Source organism: Bubalus kerabau, chromosome 10 (assembly GCF_029407905.1).
Source record: "Bubalus kerabau isolate K-KA32 ecotype Philippines breed swamp buffalo chromosome 10, PCC_UOA_SB_1v2, whole genome shotgun sequence".
In the NCBI taxonomy this organism is placed as follows: Eukaryota; Metazoa; Chordata; class Mammalia; order Artiodactyla; family Bovidae; genus Bubalus; species Bubalus kerabau.
Genome location: NC_073633.1, coordinates 30,697,925 through 30,718,984, shown reverse-complemented (window position 1 = coordinate 30,718,984; position 21,060 = coordinate 30,697,925). Strand labels below are relative to the sequence as shown.

Below are 21,060 nucleotides of genomic sequence, written 5' to 3'. Positions count from 1 at the left end.
CTAGTGAGGCCAACAGTGGTGTTGTTACCAATTTTTAAGACCAAATAGCAGTGGTAAGACATATGAAGGTATTTCTGTAAACATCTCACTGTTTTCATTATTCCTTGCTGTCTCTTTTACTCAATTTCAAAATTCATCACTTAAAACAACCTTTCCCAAACTTACTTAGAATGAGATGATGCATCTATATCACTTTCTCATGATTTTTCAAATATAAATGCTATTCTGGAGGCCTAAGAAACCATTATTCCAACCCCTCTGCCTTTAGAACTGTATCATCATCTTCAATCTACAATACTGCACTGTAAATTCATTACCTATGCTTATTGTATCCTATTCTGCATTGGTTGGTTAGCTTAAAGCAGATTACTGAAATTTTAAGGAATCTTTTTTTAATAGTTTTGCTGTAATCTTCTACAATGCAAATCTAAGTAGCTAATATGCAAAAAAAATAATAGAGAACATGAGACTGCTAAATTCCATTTATTAGGCAAGTCAGTCCTTACATTTATGTGGCACAAATTAAAACAAAAAACTGACTTGTCAAGAAAAAGTGTTAGTCCAGAAAATATTGGACATTTGCCCTGTCATGTCTCCATATGCCCTGTCAATATATATATAAACTGATTCTATAAAATCAACAACAAAAAAAATCACCCTTATCTAGTCTAACTCTAATGATCTGCAGAAGTTATTTTTCCATTAGGCTTCCTGGTGGTAAAGAATCTGCCTGCAATGCGAAAGACCTGGGTTAGACCCTGGATGAGGAAGATCCCCTGGAGAAGGGAATGGCAACCCATTCCAGTCAGTATTCTTGACTGGAGAATTCCATGGACAGAGGAGCCTGGATGGCTACAGTCCATGGGGCTGCAAAGAGTCAAACACGACTGAACAACACACACACTTTTTTTTCATTATGTTCTGACAGAAAAGAGAGGGCTTTATTTGAAAACATGTTTGTTATTCATTACTACAAAATAGAACATTACCACAAAATAGAAAAATAAATGATTCTCACTAGACAGCCTCTAATTGGAAGAGAAAACATCTTAAACATACCTGTCGTAATAATCTCGTTGAAAGTCATAGTCCAAGTCAAAAGATGAGCTGAAAAACAAATACCAAAGAGGATTAATTTGGAGCTGTTGACAACAGCAGATGGGAAAAAAAAAAAACAAAAAAAAACCCACCCTAAACCAACCCAACAAATAGATCAACAAGATTAGCATGGACTAATGCCCAATCATTAAGCAACAGATCACTAAATTCCAACCACTTTAGGCCACTGGACATACAGTGGCCAAACTACAAATTTAGCCATAAGATTGCTAAAATGCCAACACATAAGAGCTAAAATAAGAATATGGAAGAACACAATAGTAAATTAAACATTCTTATGTCATCCTCTTTCCCTTTCTTACTCCCTCCCCAGCTTCTCAGAAGCTAAGTAACTCCTTTTGAAGGAATTTAATTTATACTAGTAGGGCTTCCCTGGTGGCTCAGATAGTAAGCAATCTGCTGGCAATGCAGGAGACCCGGGTTTGATCCCTGGGTCAGGAAGATTCCCTGGAGAAGGCAATGGCAACACACTTCACTATTCTTGTCTGGGAAATCCCATGGACAGAGGAGCCCAACAGGCTACAGTCCATGGGGTCGCAAGAGAGTCAGACACAACTGAGCAACTAACACTTTAAATAACAAACTACTCTTTAATAGTAAAAAATCTCAGGAATTCCAACAACTTTCTGGGAAATGGGGTAAAATGAAGTATATTAACACAAAATTAATAAAGCAGTCCTTTCACATACATAAAACATACTACAATTAACCCTCCCCACATCCAGAAAACAGATAGAGAAGATGCCCACTGATGGACACAATGCAGTTATAAATAATAAAGTTCCGGACCTGAGTAGAGGGGACGGAGAAGGGTGTTCTGGTACTGACCCGTACATCTCCGCTGCAGATCGTTTCACACCTGCTTTTCCTCGGTTCACTTTTGGCTCTGCAGCCAGATTAATATCTGGTGGAGGAAAAAAAAACTTTAATGACAACTCTGTTGGGAGGGAGGTGTCTCAAACTGCACCTTTCTAGAGTGTACATGGCCATATAATTAACAAAAGTCAAATGATGTATCTCATCTTTCCTTGTTATATAAAATATGCTCAAGATTTTTTTTTACAAGGTTAGGACTTAATCCTCCATTTCTTTGTCCTCTGTTCTGTACCAACAAAACAGAAATGCAAAACACATGAAGTACCTTTAGTACTTTTTACCCTAGACTTGAACACCTCAATGAGAAACTGGGGATTTTTATTCTCCTTACAAATAGGATAAGCTGAAAAGTTGCATTAAAAAATAAACACTGTACAGTGAACTGCTTATAAGTAAACAATCTTTATATGCATGCACACACTCCAAGAAAAGGGAAAGAATCGAAAGAAAACAATTCTAGTTTCCATATACAACATAATTTTTAAAACACCTATGCCAAACTGCCCAGTCGCTCACCATGCCACCCACTACCTATCAAAGAATTCATGTTCCCCCAAATATTTTAATAGATGAGACAATTTCTCAAAAAACAATTAAATAAAAGCTAGCCAGCTCTCCAAAACTCAGTTCATCAAGTGACCACTGGAAAAAGACTTTTAAGTACATTGTCTTATCTGCTAAACACCATTACATTTATGAATAATCTTCAGAGTTCTTAGTTCACTAAACTCATTTCTAATTTTTAGTAATTAATGTTTATAACAACCCTACTTTTACAGTTTTGACTCTGGAATTGTAAGATTTTATAAAACTAAAGGTAGACTTTTTTAAAGCAGTTTAAAAAATGTAGTAACAAGATTAACTACACTGTGTATCCAACTGATTTTACAACCTCATAGAATTATTTCAGGATATTCTAAACTATAGTACAGTTGACACTTGGACAACGTGGGAGTTAGGGCCCTGACCCTCTGTATAGTGGAAAATCTGCATATAAATTTACAGTTGGCCCTCCATTATCTGTGGTTTTGCACTGGGATTCTACCAATGTTCTTGTAGTAATGTTAATACACATTAAAAAAAAAAATCCATGTAGATGTGAATCCATGCAGTTCAAACATGTATTATTCCATCAAGGGAAAACTGTATTAAGTCAATATCCAAAATCGAATAATTTTGATAAAAACAGAGATATGACTGCTTGAGGCTGTGGCACAATGCGCACATAAAAATCTGACGTTTTGTTTTCTTAAAAACCTAAGTGTCCCCTATTCTGCCCACTGAAACTAACAAGATGCAATTAACATTCAATCAACACTCCTGGTATACAGGGAGTGCGTTTCCAAATAACTCCCATTAAAAGGAGCCAACACTCTTTATAAGATACACAGATGACCCAGAATATCCTCTGGTGCAGTAAGCAAGGAAGAAATGTAATATCCCGAGTAAGGTCTCAAGGACACAGGAACCAACTTAAAGGTGATCTATCCACTGGCCAAAGATGAGATATCTCGAGTTTCAAACAACAATTTGCAAAGGACTGAAACATATGTAATGAGATCTCAAGTTTAGAATATAAATTTTATGAATAGAGCTCGGATCTCATTTCTCAAAAATTTCAACATGCTAGATCAGAGGCGAACCCTACTGGGGAACTAAAATAAGACAACCTTTTATTATGAATCACCTCAATTAATCCTCTCATGTTATCTCTTGATAACCACATAGTAGTATTACCTTCAGTAATAGATAATAAACTGAGGTAGCGCATGCACGCACACACACAATTATTTTAACAAAGAAAAGCTATGTAGGCTGCCCAACACATAGTTGTAAGGCCCTAACATACATCTGATTCTAGAGCACATGACTAAGCTCTGTTGTCTTCACCCAGTCGACTGTGTTCAAAATGACACACATTTTAGGCAGCAAAAGTACCTTATGAAATATTGTTCCTCTCTCTCCTACTTTACTCAAGACTGCCAACTAAGGGTTATCCAGTCTCTACTACACCAAATGCTAAGATTTTATAGGTCTAAAATTCTCTTTAGACCTATAAACCTGATTTTTATTATTAGGCTGATGTCAGACATAACACGCACAACACCTCTCTGACTAACAGCTTTATGGAGAGGGAGAGAAAGAGAAAGAAAACATGAACAGAACTACTTCCAGATCTGAATTACATAATCAATGAAAAATTAATTCAACACAGATCTTACCTAAAACCTGGCCAGCAATCATTCTGCCATCCTCTCCTGCCACAGCAGCCCGGGCATTTCTCTCATTAACATACTGAACGAAGGCAAAGCCCTTATGAACAGAGCAACCCACGATTTTGCCGTATTTTGAGAAGATTGCCTCCACGTCAGATTTCTTGACCACAAGGGTATTGAGATTCCCAATGAATACACGCGAGTTCATGGAGCGAGGATCCGTCTTGTTGGTAACATTGCTGGCCATTGTCTTTGATGATACGGTGCCTCACAAAGCTGAAAAACTGAGAGGGGAAAAAAATGCATTCAGGTGAAAAGATGCTAAAAACAAAATAATCCTTGGTAAAAACCTGTTCTACTCTTATTTTGAACCATTCTACCTACAGTTATCAGTCAACTTAAACAAAATGGATCTCACAGTATCAAGTTTATTAGTATTCAGAGACTTGAGCCCATGAATATATATCCTTATAGAAATTCAACCTCCTCTTCTGTAATATATTCCTGCTAGACTATCACTTCAAGGGGGGAAAATTCCTCTTCACATAATACACACAATCCTCTTGGAAATTATTAATCCCAAGTGACTTCACTGTTTATTTAAAATTCCTCAAGCAAATCAGAACCTAATCTACCATAAATTTCTGTTTTTCACTGTCCCAGTCATGCTAATCGAACCATCCCTTGCCATCTATCAATAACTCCACCTTTTTGCATGTTGCTTTTATTGAGTCTCACTCATTGCCACATAAAGAACTACAGTTTCTGCCCACAAACTATTCTTTAGCTAGATGAATGTGGACAAGTGACACTCTGCCCTTCAAGTTTAATTAACTTTATTATATGAAGGCAATAAATAGAACCAACTCATTCACTCTGGAAATACCCATTTCCAGGTACTTTGATTGATTTATAGCATCCAACAGATACTTAAATATCAATACCATTTTTACAGAATGTTATGATTCTTTATGTGAAAACAGTACAAAATATAGCTAGGACATTTAATAATGCTGGATGGTGATGATGATAAAACTAGAAGGTAGAACACTGCCTTAATCTAAAAAGAACCAGCAGCAGTAAGGAAGAAAACACAACTTTGCTGAGACCATTTCAAAACAAAAATTATTTTTATATGTTACAGAGGCATAGTCTGTAACTATGTGGAGATTCATGAAATCATTTTAGGTCTTTTAAAGTGCAAGATGTTTTGATATTCTTTTTCTATCAGCTTTTCATCTACTGCACCTTCCCACTCCAACCACCAAAGTTAAACAGGGCTTAAGATGGATCTACCCTAGATTTAGAGTAACATTCTTAAGGTTGTTTCCCATTTAACCTTTTGAAAGGTACTGAATAGCAGTGTCTGCTGCTGCTGCTGCTAAATCGCTTTAGTTGTGTCCGACTCTGTGAGACCCCAAAGACTGCAGCCCACCAGGCTCCCCTGTCCCTGGGATTCTCCAGGCAAGAACACTGGAGTGGGCTGCCATTTCCTTCTCCAATGCATGAAAGTGAAAAGTGAAAGTGAAGTCGCTCAGTCGCGTCCGACCCTTTGTGACCCCATGGACTCAGCCTACCAGGCTCCTCCGCCCATGGGATTTTCCAGGCAAGGGTACTGGAGTGGGCTGCCATAACTTTCCAATCCTCAAGAAGATAATGACAAACTAGTTCTTTTGGATTATGTAAAGGTCTTATATACATGTAAAAAAAAAACAGATGGTATAACATTTACACATGACCACTACCATTCTGACCCTTCAAATACCTTGTCTTTTCACATACATACTGAGTCTAAAACTTTAAAGCTCCTAGCTTTCTGAAATTCAGGAAACAGCCTGCCTTTATTGGAGTTTTTAAATTGTATCTTTACAATTTTTTTGACACTAAGCAGTAAAAATTAACCTAACAGTGGCTACTCAGAACCACTAACAGCCTTTCAACTTAAGCAGGAACACCAAAAAGCCTTAGAACTCCAAGAGGAATCAAAACAGAAACCTACTAAGAGGCCTGCTGCTGCTGCTGCTAAGTCGCTTCAGTCGTGTCCGACTCTGTGTGACCCCGTAGACTGCAGCCCACCAGGCTCCCCCGTCCCCGGGATTCTCCAGGCAAGAACACTGGAGTGGGCTGCCATTTCCTTCTCCAATGCATGAAAGTGAAAAGTGAAAGTGAAGTCGCTCAGTCGTGTCCAACTCTTCGTGACCCCATGGACTGCAGCCTACCAGGCTCCTCCATCCATGGGATTTTCTAGGCAAGAATACTAGAGTGGGGTGCCACTGCCTTCTCTAAGAGGCCTAACTGGTTTCAAATAATAATACTTCTGCGTGGCTCTTAAGGTTTGCTATTATTTTAAGTGGATACATAAGCCAGTTTTCAGCAAATTTTTTCACAAAAAATACACACACACACACACACACACATATACACACAAGTGATAAATACAGGTAAAAGCTCCCTGAGTTTCTTCTTTAGTATTTATTTGTGGCAGGCAGGATCTTGGATCTCTGCCCCAGCATATAGGATCTCTAGTTGTGGTTTGCAAAATCGTAGTTGCAGCATGTGGGGTCCAGTTCCCCGACCAGGGAACAAACTGCAGCCCCTGTACTGGAAGACAGATTCTCAACCACAGGACCACCAAGTAAATCCCTCTCCTTGAGTTTAATAAGAAATTAATTTTAAGTAAAGCAAAAACCTATGACGAGCATACAGAATACAACTTTGTGTCAATGCATCCCAAACAAAACTCCATAATGTACAGTGGTAAGGGCAAGTCAGAAGCTAACATGCATGTTATATATCACTGTGGGAGAAGCAAAAGTAACTAGGAGCCTAGAAGAGCCAGAAAACTGAAGAACATCAAAATATCCAGGTAGTATGTACTGGAAAGGAAAACAAATGTTAGGAAAAGCAGTTTCAACAGGGAGGGTCTTGCCTGAGTCAACAGTGGGTGAGTACAAGGTACTGCAGTAAAACTGTCCATAGGTGCTAACGCAGCTCAAGTCTCTACAGAATCTCAATACTCAGAAGCCCCGTGTGCATTCCTTTCTCAATCCCTTTCCTCCTCCTCCTAAAACTACTAACTTCACAGTAAAATCACTTTCTTCCTTTTAAAATAATTCTACTACCTAATGTGTAGCCCTGGGTAGTAATAGTCTTACCCACTGATACAGATTTGATGTCTTTTAATGCTCTTTTTAGATAAGTTCTTAACATTTATCTGTTGAAGAATCTTGAGCATTTGTCCTGCAGTTTTTCAAAATTTCATACCTTCAACAATAATTCCACATATTTCGTATTTTCAGAAATTGGAAGCTGTGACCAAAGGCTTGATCAGACTCACGTGTGACACTTCTGCAAGGTTATACTCAAGTAGTATTATCTTTTTGTAATGTTATTCATGCTAAAATTCTACCAGATCTCTCTAGGGATTATGGTAACTCAAGCTTATCCTTAATATTATTATTTAGAAAGAGCTTGAAAATAGTTTTATCAGTTCCTGCAACTTTAGTAACAGTTTGCCTGTGTCCTTTGTTTCTGTCAGTTTCGCTGGGTATAAAATCACTGAATCACATTTTCTTTCCTTAAATATACTCCATTTACTTCTGGACTGCCACAGAATCATTCCAAACTATAAACCTTGCTGGCAAAGTTCTATTTTCCCAACCTGAGTAGATGCTACAGGGTTTTTGCTTTATAACAATTCATTAAGCTGGGTTTTTTTGTTTAAAAGACACATAGAAACTAAATAGATCTAAATGAGTGTATTTGAGGGTGCCTCATGGGTCATAGAAGTTTACATTTTGGAGTCACCCTTATCGGACAAGTCAATTTCTCCTAACTTTTTAAAGATGGTAAGTAAATAAAAGCACATAGAATAAAAAACACACCATAATCAATTTCATTCCTAAAATTAGTTTCAAAGATTAAAACCAAAGAGAGAAATATTTCTGAAATGACTCACTCTTTGGTTACTCTGTGAACTGTTTAAACTCAGTAGCAGACATCAAGTGGTTTCCAGAAAAGCAGAATCCCATCACAGTATAAACGGAAAAAGATTGAGTATTTCCCTAGAGGTTACAGGGTGGTAGAATTCAAACCTCTACTTAATGGATGCATACACATGTGTGTGCTTGCTATCTTTTCACCCCAGGTTATTTTCACAATTTTTTTATCATCAAAGAATTACTAAGATTGGTGAGTAAAAGTCAAAACCAAGAATATTGAGTTTGATTACACCAAAGGATGTATGTGTCCATTTGATTATGTTTTATGTTGAAGCAGTAAAAGCAATGAGTGGCTCTATGAAGGGTAAGAACTGCTCAAGATTCATGGATACAGAAATGTGTTTCTATCACCAATTCTACCACATCAGTCATATCCTACACCAAAACTCATGAAATCTACAACACGTAGATTTGGAATGGAGTTGGAACACAAGCTGACCTGTCAATTTTATTTATTTTCAACTGTTCATCTTCAAGTTTGAGTTACGGTATGCAACTCCCATATGCCTAATATGCTATTTCCTTTCTCTGAAGTAGTTTAAAGACAAAGTGTCACTAGATGGCAGCAATGAGTTGACAAATTTTTTAAATGATAGCCATCTTCTTGAATCCAAAGGCTTCCTATCTCACACTGTCTTTCACAATTTCTTATCAAGAGTTTCTCAGTACCTCTTAGATACTATAAATTTCTCTGCCTACTTAGAGCAACATCACCTGATATAAACTGCTTTCTTTTAACACACTTAAGCTCCTATTTTGCCCCTTTAAGTCCCTTTCACACTACTTTTCTGTTATTCTTCCCCACCCCCATAATATTCTCTGCTTCCTATGTGTCTTCACTGTATTCATCAACTATTTCCCTCTGGCCTGCTCCAGCAGGCAACAATAAACTGCCCATGTCTGTAGAAAGTTGGCCAGTGTACAGCTGGCCCTCCCTATCTGCAGATTCTGCATCTGTAGATCTAAACAATCATGGATCAAAGAATATTATGGGGGGAAATTTGTAAGTTCCAAAACCCCAAACTTGAATTTGCTGCACACCATTTATGTAACATTTACACTATACTTTTTTTTTTTTAACTCAGGTATGTTTTATTTTCAGAACATTTTCAACAGCAGAATGTATGAACTGGCACAGAGCAGGTACTGCTTTGTTTATGCAAGCAGCCAGTCAGCCACTGTCTTTAAATGAATTAACTGTAATGTACAATACCCCACTAAGCACTGTATTTGGTGCTTCTTACACATACTGATCTTCCTTTTTTTGGAATATAGTTGCTTTACACTGCTGTGTAGCAAAGTGAATCATCCATAACGTGTACAAAGAGCCCCTTTTCTGGATTTCCTTCCCATTTAGGTCACCACAGAGCACCAAGTAGGGTTTTTTGTGCTACACAGTAAGTTCTCATTAGTTATCTATTTTATACATAGTAGTGTATATATGTTAATCCCAATCTACCAGTTCACATCCCCTTCCCCATAGTATCCATGTTTGTTCTCTATGTCTGTGTCTCTATTTCCTCTTTGAAAATAAGTTCATTTATACTATTTTTCTAGATTCCACATATATGCATTAACATATAAATTTATTTTACACTGTATTTTCTATACAACTATACTACATTAAGGTATTATTAATATGTAATTATAATATTATATTTGGTAGTATAAGTAATCTAGAAACAATTTAAAGTATATGAGAGAATGTGTATAGATTATATGCAAATACACAAATGGTGTATATAAAATACACCATTTTATACAAGGGACTTGAGCATCCCAGAATCTGGTTATCTGCCAGGGTCCTAGAATCAATCTTCCTAGGATACCAAGGGACTGTAATTTGCTCATTCCCAAAGCTAATTATTTATCAAAACACAGACACAGTCCCAAGGTAAAGACTATCATGTAAAGACTATTAACATGAAAAAATAGCACATGGTGGTACTTTCAGGCCACAAGAACACCAAATTGATCATTTTAAGATAAACTATATGGAACTGAATCACTTCATTGTACACCTGAAACTAATACAACACTGTCAATCAACTATACTTCCAGAACCAATTATAAAAATATTAACACTGAAAAACAAAAAGATTAAAAGTAAAAATGGTACCCCACAGCCATCTAAACAAACGGGGACCAGTCTCACTCTACAGGCCAGAAATATCATAACTGTCAAAACAGTAAGACAAAATGGTCCCCCCAAAAGTTATGAGCAACAAAAAAGGGGAATAAAATAATAAACTGTTAATATGAAGAAGTGTTTTAAGAAAAGTATATTGAAAAAGACTCAGACCACAACCTGTTAAATCAGTGACGATTATACCAATATAAGAACTGATTCAGACAACTGTCAATATATGGCAAAAGCACTGGGTGAAAAGACTGTTGAGACTAAAATAGGATTTACATGGATTCCAAGTATGACTGACTGTTAACTATAAAAGGAAAAAAAAAGCACCTCTACTACTATAGAAATGAGTCACCACTTATATGAAGTGATCTAACATATGCTTCCTGATTTGACGAAATAAATGTATGTCACCTAAGCAATATTCTTAGTAAAATATTTGGCTTGAATCAATACAACAGGGAAACAATCAGATTTCAAGTCTGTGGGGACATTATACAACACAACTTGTTAGGACTCCTTAAGAGTAGGAAGATTAAGAAAGCAACACCATGGGAAAGAGATCTTTTCTGTGAAAACAAGAGAAATTTAATGCAGATTGTGTAAGAGATAATATTGAATCAATGTTTGCCTTGTTGCAGTTCCCATCTGAAGTATCACGCCTGGCACTTTAATATCATTCAGGAGGGGAAAAAACACAGATCAAACACGGTACATTTAGACAGCTGTTACCAGAACAAGAACAGGAAGGCTGAGACAAGAATGGCTTATTTTACAAAAGTACACATTATCTGTTCAAGTTTTTTCTTTTTTTTTAAAGAACCTATTACAGCAAATGGAAAAGAAATACATACCACATCACACTCTTGAGCAAGTTCCCCCCAAAACAGTTTTTTCTGTCAGATATGCAGAATGATCATCCAGTGGGGTAGAGGAGGAAACAGGCACTAACACTCCTGTAACTAAGTAAAACTAGTATATGTTTCTGTAAGCTCATTTGAAAATCCTTTGTAAAGCTACGCCAGCAAAAACTAATTTTTTAAAAAGCTCTTTAAAAAAAGAAAAATCTTAATTAAAGCTAAGTGCTAAGCAATAGGGAGGTCAATAAATTTGTACTAATTAGGCAACTGATGACGTTAAATAAATTTCAGGTAATCCTATTTTGGAATCTAAAGAGAAACAAAAGATGTTTTGTAAATTCCTGGACAAATTAAAAAAAAAGATTAGCTTTTTAACAAAAACATGTTGTAGAAAGTTGACATACTGGTAAAGATGTTAAAAGAATATAAAACATATATAGAGGTTAGATATATCTATAGCTAATGAGACAGGTAAATGGATCAAAACATTAAAATATTGGTAATAGTTATCTCTGAGTGCTGATGCTGTTAAGTAAATATTTTCTCTCTCTGCATGTTTCCAAGTTTTAATAAGTATTTCATGATAATAGAAGAGGACTGTTCCTGTAAAAGTATAGTGCAACAGACCTCAATGACCAAAAAAAACTAAATCACATAGATCAATGTCCCCAAATTCTTCTGAGGATGATTAATCATCAAACTTCTTGAATTGCCACTTAGGTCAAGGAATTCACAACCTGAAAAAGATACTCAATTCTAAAACTTAACAGGCTCTGAACTACCTTCTAGATGCTACCCAGATGCTATCATGTCTGCTATCTTTGGCACTGTCAATATCTGCAGAATTCATTGTTAAGTGCAAGGCTCTGGATTTCATATACTATTTAATCCTCTTCTAATTCTTAGTCCTTGGTTCCAACCTGAAGAAAATTTCAAACTTTGTTGTGTGAAGTATTAACAATCTCTCCCAATTCTCCAGATTTTTTCAACATACTATAAGCGGGCTCATCTGTCATTTTAAAGTTTAGTAAGATTAACACACTAAAGCTATACTATGTTAGGTCTTTGATTGTGTGAAAGTCAAAGTTGCTCAGTCCTGTCCAACTCTGCGACCCCATGGACTGTAGCCCATCAGGCTCCTCTGTCCATGAAATTCTCCAGGCCAGTATACTGGAGTGGGTAGCTGTTTCCTCTCCAGGGGATCTTCCCAACCCAGGCCTCCCGCACTGCAGGCGGATTCTTTACCATCTGAGTCACCAGGGAAACCCAAGAATACTGGAGTGGGTGGGTAGCTTATCCCTTCTCTAGGGGATCTTCCCGACCCAGGCATTGAACTGTGGTCTCCTGCATTGCAGGCAGATTCTTTACCAGCTGAGCTACTGTGTGGATCACAACCAACTGGAAAATTCTTAAAGAGATGGGAATACCTGACCTGTCTCCTGAGAAAGCTGTATGTAGGTCAAGAAGCAGCAGTTATAAGTGGGCAGGAACAACAAACTGATTCAAATTGGGAAAGGAGTATGTCAAGGCTGTATGCTATCACCCTGCTTATTTAACTTCCATGCAGAGTACATTATGAGAAATGCTGAACATCACAAGCTGGAATCAAGATTGCCAGGAGAATTATCATCTTCAGATATGCAGATGATACTACCCTAGTGGCAGAAAGTGAAGAGGAACTAAAGAGTCTCTTGATGAGGGTGAAAGAAGAGAGGGAAAAAGCTGGCTTAAAACTCAATATTCAAAAAGGGAAGATCATGGCATCTGGTCCCATCACTTCAAGGCAAACAGAAGAGGAAAAAAGTGGAAACAGTGACAGATTTTACTTTCTTGGGCTCCAAAATCACTGTGGATGGTAAATGCACCCACAAAATTAAAAAGACGCTCGCACCTTGGAAGAAAGGCTATGACAAACCTAGACAGCATATTAAAAAGCAGAGACATCACTTTGCCGACAAAAGTCTGTATAATCAAAGCTATGGTTTTTTCAGTAGCCATGTTTGGATGTGACAGCTGGACCATAAAGGCAGCTGAGCACTGAAAAATTGATGCTTTTGAACTGTGGTGTTGGAGAAGACTCTTGAGAGTCCCTTGGAGTGCAAGGAGATCCAACCAGTCCATCCTAAAGGAAATCAACCCTGAATATTCATTGGAAGGACTGACGCTGAAGATCCACTTCTCTGACTACCTGATAAGAAGAGCTGACTCACTGGAAAAGACTGTAATGGTGGAAAGATTAAGGCCAGGAAAACAGGTAACAGAGGATGAGATGGCTGGATGGCATCACCTACTCAATGTACATGAGTTTGAGCAAACTGTGGGAGAGAGTGAAGGACAGGGAAGCCTGGTGTGCTGCGGTCCATGGGGTTGCAAAGAGTCAGACATGACTTAGCGACTGAACAACGAAGATTAACACAATTTTCTTTCAAAAGTTTTTTTTATGCTGTATTTTAGTTTTGAAATGATAATTAATAAGATCAATCTCCACTGAAAAAGCTTTCTGCGAATGTTCTGTATACTGAAAAGCTCTAACCAGGTTTACTTCTAAGACCCAAGTTAATAACTATGAAAGTTTAGACTAGCCTATTTCGAAAAATATTTCAACTGAAAAGGCATATACAAAGATATCTATCCCCACAGTCATGCCATGCCCATCGTGACTGAACTACATTTAAAGGAGTAACTAACTTTGGCATGAGAACTTCCTGAATAGAAAATACAAAAAAAAGAGACATCCCCATACTAAAATATACCCTCATTAAAAAGCAAAAAACTGATGAATGTGTGCAATATGTATTTGTCCACAACAATTTAAGCTAATACTGTATATTAAAAAATAAAGACATTCCAATTTCAAACTTAACCACATAAGTGGTGTGGACTTCCTCTGGAAAGCCAATCCTTTCAAACACCCGATTCTTCCATCATAAAATGAGTATCGTTGAAAGCACTTTTCTCATAGGATAGGTATGAGGTGTAAGTGAAGATACAGAAAACACTGAACATGGTGCCTGGCACACAGCAAGTGTAGCCACTGCAGCTGCTCTTACTACTACATCATTTTCTATTATTGGTACATACCAATAAAAAATGGGACACAGACACAAGGCCACAAAAGGTGATTAAAAATTAAACCCAACACTATACCTACCAAACAAGTAGAAATATTTTAAATTGAAATTTTCACACGTTATTTCTGACAGTATGAACAGGTAACGGTATATTCAGAAGTGGACTATTTTATCAAAGCCTTAAAATTGTACATGTTCTTAAAAAAAAAAAACAAAAACCTCATGCATGTTCTGTTGACTCAATAATCTTACCTCTGAGAACTTATCTGAAGGAATCAAGGATGTGGACATATTACAGTGAAAAATTGGAAAATAAACACATAATATGAGACTAAATGAATTTCAGTACATCAGTCTAACTGGAAACAAGCAGCAACTTTAAAAAAATAACTAATTGGGAATTCTGTCAGTCTAGCGGTTAAGAATTCATACTTCCACCGGAGGGGGCACAAGCTCATCCCTGGCTGGGGAAATAAGACCCTGCAAGCTGCGTGGCACAGCCAAAAATATATATAATAATAAAAAAAATAACTTGATACCAAGAGATTTTCAAGATGTTAAGCATACACAATACATAAATTATCTAGAAGACAACACACACAAGTGTTAGACATCTCAGGATGTATTAAGATCATGAGGTTTTAGGATACTCTTTTCTCCAAATTTTTCTTTAATACTGTAACAGTTTCTTAATTTTTTTGTTCTGTAAAGATAGCTTCATGCTACCCTGGAATTAAATGATTATATGGCTTGGTGTAGTCATCAATGCTTTTCTATAAATTTCTTAACAGAAGTTAGAAAAGTTGAGTGCTTCCCCTCTTTAATGAAATTCAGATCTATGTAAAATCAAGGAAATGGGCATCTTTAGGACAACAAAACTTTCACCAGATGTTGCATTCTGTAATTTGGTCTTTCTCATTCTATGTCTGTTGGCAGTCCCAACACACAGAGATATTGGGTATAATTCCCTGTGTACATGTGCTTAGTCGCTTCAGTCACGTCCAACTCATGCGACAGTATGCAATGCAGCCTGCCAGGCTCCTCTGTCCATGGGATTCTCCAGGCAAAAATAATTAAATGTGCTGCTATGCCCTCCTCCAGGCAATCTTCTTGACCCAGAGATCGAACCCCCGTCTCTTACATCTAACCTGCATCGGCAGGCAGGTTCTTCACCAACAATGCCACCTGTATTTACTAAACAGTAAATCCTTGCTTATCTATTTTATGTTTAGTAGTTTCTATCAGTTAATTCCATACTCCTAATGCGTCCTCCTCACCCATCATTAAATGTTAAGTCACCTCTATTCTATGACTGTTACATCACACTTTAGGGGGCAGGAGAAAAAACAGAGCATTAAAAATCCCATCATATTCTTAACTAAAACTTCTATACAGGAAAACTCCCCATCAACAACTGTTTCCTCTGAATATTTTAAACCATTTGAAAAAAAGTTCCTGAATCTATAAGCATTAGGAGTATGTAAGAGAATGCTCTTCACAGCAAAAGAATTAAGAATTACTTCACTAAGGCCAATAAATCTTGACTGTTTTCAGCAAAACATGTGAGAAAAAGCAAACATAGCAATCTAGGTGAAAGAAATTCATTATTCTGTTTTGTTATGTCTCAAAAGCTGGGAAAAGGAAAAAATGGTCATAACTTAAGAGCCACCTTGACCTGCAAAGTTACATTTTTCAAATGTTTCAGCTATCATTTATTGCAAAGAAATAATTACACATTGGTCACATTATATATGATTTGCCTAAGAGCTCAGATAATTCAAAATATACACATTTCAGGATGGCATGTATATCTGATTACTAGCTTAAGTGGCTCAGCCATTTATTCAGATTGCCTGATGGTAATTACTTGATTTTTAATTCTATTTGTAATTAGGAAGTCATTATTCAAAATTTGTATGAGTCATCTTTAATACTGCATTATCTCAAATTTACATAAAATGTGGCTACTTTATGACCCTCAACTATGCTCCCCAAAGAGCAAAAACACTCATCAGAAAATCTATTAAAATTTCCAATTCCCAAGTAATAAAAAGGAGTAAAAGGGTAGGACATGGTATTCTGTAATTCCAAAAAGCTTCCAGATAATGATACGCTATTGCTGTGGATCATAGTCTGAATAGCAAGGGTCAACAATACTTACACATAAGACTTCATTATCTTGTAGAAAGCTTCAATGTTATCGGTGAACTCAAACTGAGCCTTTAGTAACAACAAATAAACTTTTTAAAGTCTCACCAGGAGACACATTAGGAAAAAAATCAAGATTTTTCAGATTTTGCAAAGATAATACTATAATTTTGCTATATAACAGTGAGTGGGATCTGGGCAAGCATCTAGCTACCAGATATAATACATTAACATTTCTGCAATAATACATAAGCATAGTCACTAAATATAACAGACTATAAATAATCTCATGTCAGTTGAAGTCAGGTTTTGTGATCAAACTGATGAAAAACTGTCATGGATTTCTGAATTGAGAACAAAAGATCTGATGGTACAGCAAAATAATTTTTAATAGGGAAACCCAACTTAAAGTTACTACATCATTCTCCATCTCTCAGACCCAAGCAACTAAAGCACAGTCCCAGAATTTAGTACTAAAATGTGTATGTGTGCTAAGTTGCTTCAGTCGTGTCTGTTTGTGAGCCTATCAACTATAGCCTGCCAGGCTGCTCTGTCCGTGGCATTCTCCAGGCAAGAATACTGGAGTGGATTGCCATTTCTTCCTCCAGGGGACCTTCCTAACACAGGGATTGAACCAGAGGTTCTTACGTCTCATGCATCAGCAGGCAGGTTCTTTACCACTAGTGCCACTTGGGAAGCCCAAAATGTATATGGAATACAGCAAATTCCATCTTTTGCTAGCCTGAAAACTCAATTGTATCACACATGAGGATAATCATTACCAAGCTTCTCACTCAAAATTTTACACTTATCTCTGATTAACAGAAGTTTCCAAATTCTAGGAAGGAATAAGCAAAACATAACACGTAAGCAAAAAAACAGTCATCCAAGTTACCATTCCCATAGAAAAAACACAACTAGAGAATGCCTCACTCAGTCCTCAAAGAGTACCACCTTAGGGTCTTCAAATATATTTTATTACCTGTTTTTGTGTGATAAGAGTCCTTATCTTTCAAAGAAACAATGAAATAGCTAGATGAAATAAATCAATTATTTATTTACCTTAAAATAACATGAAGGGAAGGGAATGGATGTAGGTACAGATAAAAACAAGATTACCCCAAATTTGCCAAAGCCGGACAAGTTTGTAGCAATTAACCTGGTGGGAGCCTTTTACTCAGAAAATGTATTAACTCTTTAAACATTTTTACTCTTCAATTAATAGACTTATCAAACATGAAGAACATTTAAATTTCAGGACCAAACCCTGAAACATAGTGAAAAAGACTCAAGAAATTAACAAAATTAGAAGTCAAATATTAGTTGTCACTTACATTAAGTAAACTGTTTTTACCTTTTTCAGAGAGCAACCTAGTTTGAAGCTTTTAAAACATGCATGCTCTTGAACAGTTATACTTCTAGGGCTTAATTCTAAGCAAATAACTAAGAGTTATTCACAAAATCTTAGCTCTAAGACTGTTCAATTGCTATTAAAAGGAAAAACCTAAGAACTCAACAATAGAGTACTGGTTAAGCAAAAACACTGCATAAGTATGCAATGTAATACTATGCAGTTATTATAATCTTTAGGAGAGCTGTATCTAATAACATTTTATATTGATATTACGTTCATGCTGAAAAAAAAAAAAAAAAAGACGACTACTTAAATGTATATGCCATATGTAGGGGGCCTTCCAGGTGGTTCGGTGGTAAATAATCTGCTTGCCAATGCAGGAGACACAGGAGAGGCAGGTTCAATCCCTGGGTCCGGAAGAGCCCGTGGAGGAGGAAATGGCAACCCACTCCAGTATTCTTGCCTGGGAAATCCCACAGACAGGAGTCATATGTAGGACATTACTTTTTCAAAAGCATACATACACCATAAAAAAAAAAAAAAAAAGTGTAAGGACACATCAAAACTTTTATTCTGGATGGGTAAGTATGCCTTTTTGATGGGCCTCCATTGCATTTTCTAAATTTTATATGTGCACACGTTGCTTAATTTGGATTAAGGCTAAAATAAAGATGGGGGTAACTTCTTTTAAAAATCCACATCAATCAAGTCATGTGATTAGTCTTCCTTTTTAATTTCAGTAAAACTAAATCTTAACACAAACCATTAATTCCAACACAGGAAGCCAACAAACTTTAAAGGATAACAATGGAAATTTTTTCCTTGGAAAGAACACTTTACTACCTCAATTTTAGCTGTCAAGTTTTTTAACTTTAAAAAAGATAACTTTTTAAAGTTATCACAAAACTACTAAGGCAAAAACTATAACTCCTTAAATTTAAAAATTCAAGGAGTTATAGCACACTGTGGTTACACAATTTTCAGAATTCAGAATTTAGTAAAGAGGACTAAGGGAAATTTTTCATTTAACATGTATTCAACTATTCCTAAATGTTATTCCAGACAAGTTAGAGAAGCCTAAGACTGGTTCAATGAATTTCCAGGAAGTTGTATTAGTTCTGAAACCAACTCAAAAGCCATAGGTTAATCTAAACAATAAACACGAAGAGTATTTCAGAAAGGTCAAACTGGAATCAGATTAGACAGGAAGAAAAACTCAGATGCCCTTTCATCTACTATGTGTGTGCTCAGTCGTGTCCGACCCTTTGTGACTTCATAGATGAAGCCCACCCGGTTCCTCTGTCCATGGAATTTTCCAGGCAAGAGTACTGGAGTGGATTGTCATTTCCTAATCCAGGGGATCTCCCCAACCCAAGGACGGAACCTGTGTCTCCTGCATTTGCAGGCAGGTTCTTCACCACTGAGTCACCGAGGAAGCCCTTAATCTACTATAAGTGTTAGTCGCTCAGTCATGCCCAACTCTTTGCGACCCCATGGACTGCAGCCCACCAGACTTCTCTGTCCTTGAGATTTTCCAGGCAAGGATACTGGAGTGGGTTGCCATTTCCTTCCCTATGGCTACTGCTTAAAAATGGCTATGTATTCCCAGTGGAGAATAAATCCTTAAAAAATGACAAAGTTCTTCCAAATTTTTATTAAAGTTCCATCACCAGCAATATAGCAGCCTACATCCTCAAATGGGACTCATTCCATCACAGGCAAACCTAATTTAAGGCTGCTTTTACAACTAAAAAAAGTCACTTACTAAACTACCACAGAAGCCAGTTATGCTATTTATATTCAGACATAAAATCAAAGAGCTGAAGTATATCGACAACAAGGAGTTTTAGGTTTAATTAGAAGCAAAATACTGTTGTGTTGCTCAATAATGGTCTTTGACCACACAAAGCAAGTTTCCTTCTAACCCTAAGTCCTTCCCGCTTGTCCAGAAGTAATCCATCAATGGTGTTTTCACGTGCATCTTTCCAGGTATTTCTCTATATCTTACACAGTAGAAAATAATATGTGAGCTGATGAAAAGTGTTAAAGAGCAATTAGAAGGCTAAATGAGAGAAAACAACAGAGGTGATGACTTTTGAGTAAGAACAAAAATGAACTGAGCAATCCAACCTGTCTGGAGAAGAACCACCCCCCCAAAAAAGGCTTCTGAGGTAGGAACATTTAGTATATTCAAATCTCAGTTAAGGAGGCCAGTGTGGCTGAAGCCGAGTAGTATACAATTAACAAGAAGAAGGTGCATAACAGATCATACAGCACATCTTGTAAATCACAATACAATTTTGACTTGAATGCTGAAATAGGCAGCTATTAAGTGAGTTTCAAACCAGAAACTCAGGTAATACATTTTTCAAATATTATTTTAATAGGATCAATCTAGCTACCACACACTGGGGTAGAGGTATAAAAGAAATACAAATCTATTTTAATAATGTGCCAAAGATAAATGATGGCTTGAAATTGGATCAAGTCACAGCAGAATGAGTGGTGAATCCTTGTTATAATTAAAAGGTAGAAATGATAGTGTTTTCTACAATGCCAAAGATGAGGTATGAGAGGAAAAAAAAAAAAAAAGTCAAGGATGGCTAACCAAAGTAAACATGAAAATGCCAGTTTCATTAACTGAAATGGGCAACACTCTGCAGAAGAAACTGGTTTGAGAGAAGAACAGGAGGAGCCCAGTTTTGGACTTTTAAACTGATATATACTTAACACTCACAGGAGCTGTCAGTTGGGTAACTGGATAGAGACAATAAAGAGAAGTCCAGGCTGGTGATACATGTTTGGGCATCACCAGCTTATAGACAGTATAAAAAATCATGTGACTGAATGAAATGACCCAGGGAAGTATGAGTAGAAAAGTAAAGTGGAAGACCTGAACAACAGAGCTAAGTGGGAGAAGGAATAGCCAGAAAGAGAATAAAACCTGGAAGCTAAGTAAAAATATTTTTAAAAAGTGGCAGCTCAACTGGTTAAATCATACCAACAAGACTGGTAAGGACTGAAAAAGGACCACTGGATTTAGTAAATCCCTCTGGGTTACACATTTTTTAAAACCATAAATTATACGATTACTTTTTTTCTCCCAACTGAAACTCACTTTTAAATGTTAATTGTTTATTTCCCTAAAGAATGTTGCTACAACCAGAGAGTCTTGAAAATTATACTACAAACCTGTATCTACCCAAATAATTACCTTGGATACGTCATGCTATTTAAACTGTTGTAAACTGAACAAAATAGTTTAACAATGACTTTTT

At 36.7% G+C, this 21,060-nt stretch overlaps 1 protein-coding gene across 10 annotated transcripts in view; it reads right to left on the bottom strand.

Moving 5' to 3' along the window:
- HNRNPC (heterogeneous nuclear ribonucleoprotein C) overlaps nt 1-21,060 on the bottom strand; it is a 46,083-nt gene that overhangs the window by 16,579 nt on the left and 8,444 nt on the right. For 8 of the 10 annotated variants that reach the window (XM_055537144.1, XM_055537141.1, XM_055537143.1 and 5 more), the window contains 3 exons: nt 4,218-4,495; nt 1,909-2,023; nt 1,060-1,107 (listed from right to left, as the gene is read on the bottom strand). In XM_055537144.1, coding sequence (XP_055393119.1) covers nt 1,060-1,107; nt 1,909-2,023; nt 4,218-4,458 — 404 coding nt within the window. In that variant the 5' untranslated portion in view covers nt 4,459-4,495. The remainder of the gene's footprint in view (nt 1-1,059; nt 1,108-1,908; nt 2,024-4,217; nt 4,496-21,060) is intronic. The other 2 variants (XM_055537149.1, XM_055537150.1) reach the window with 1 other exon arrangement.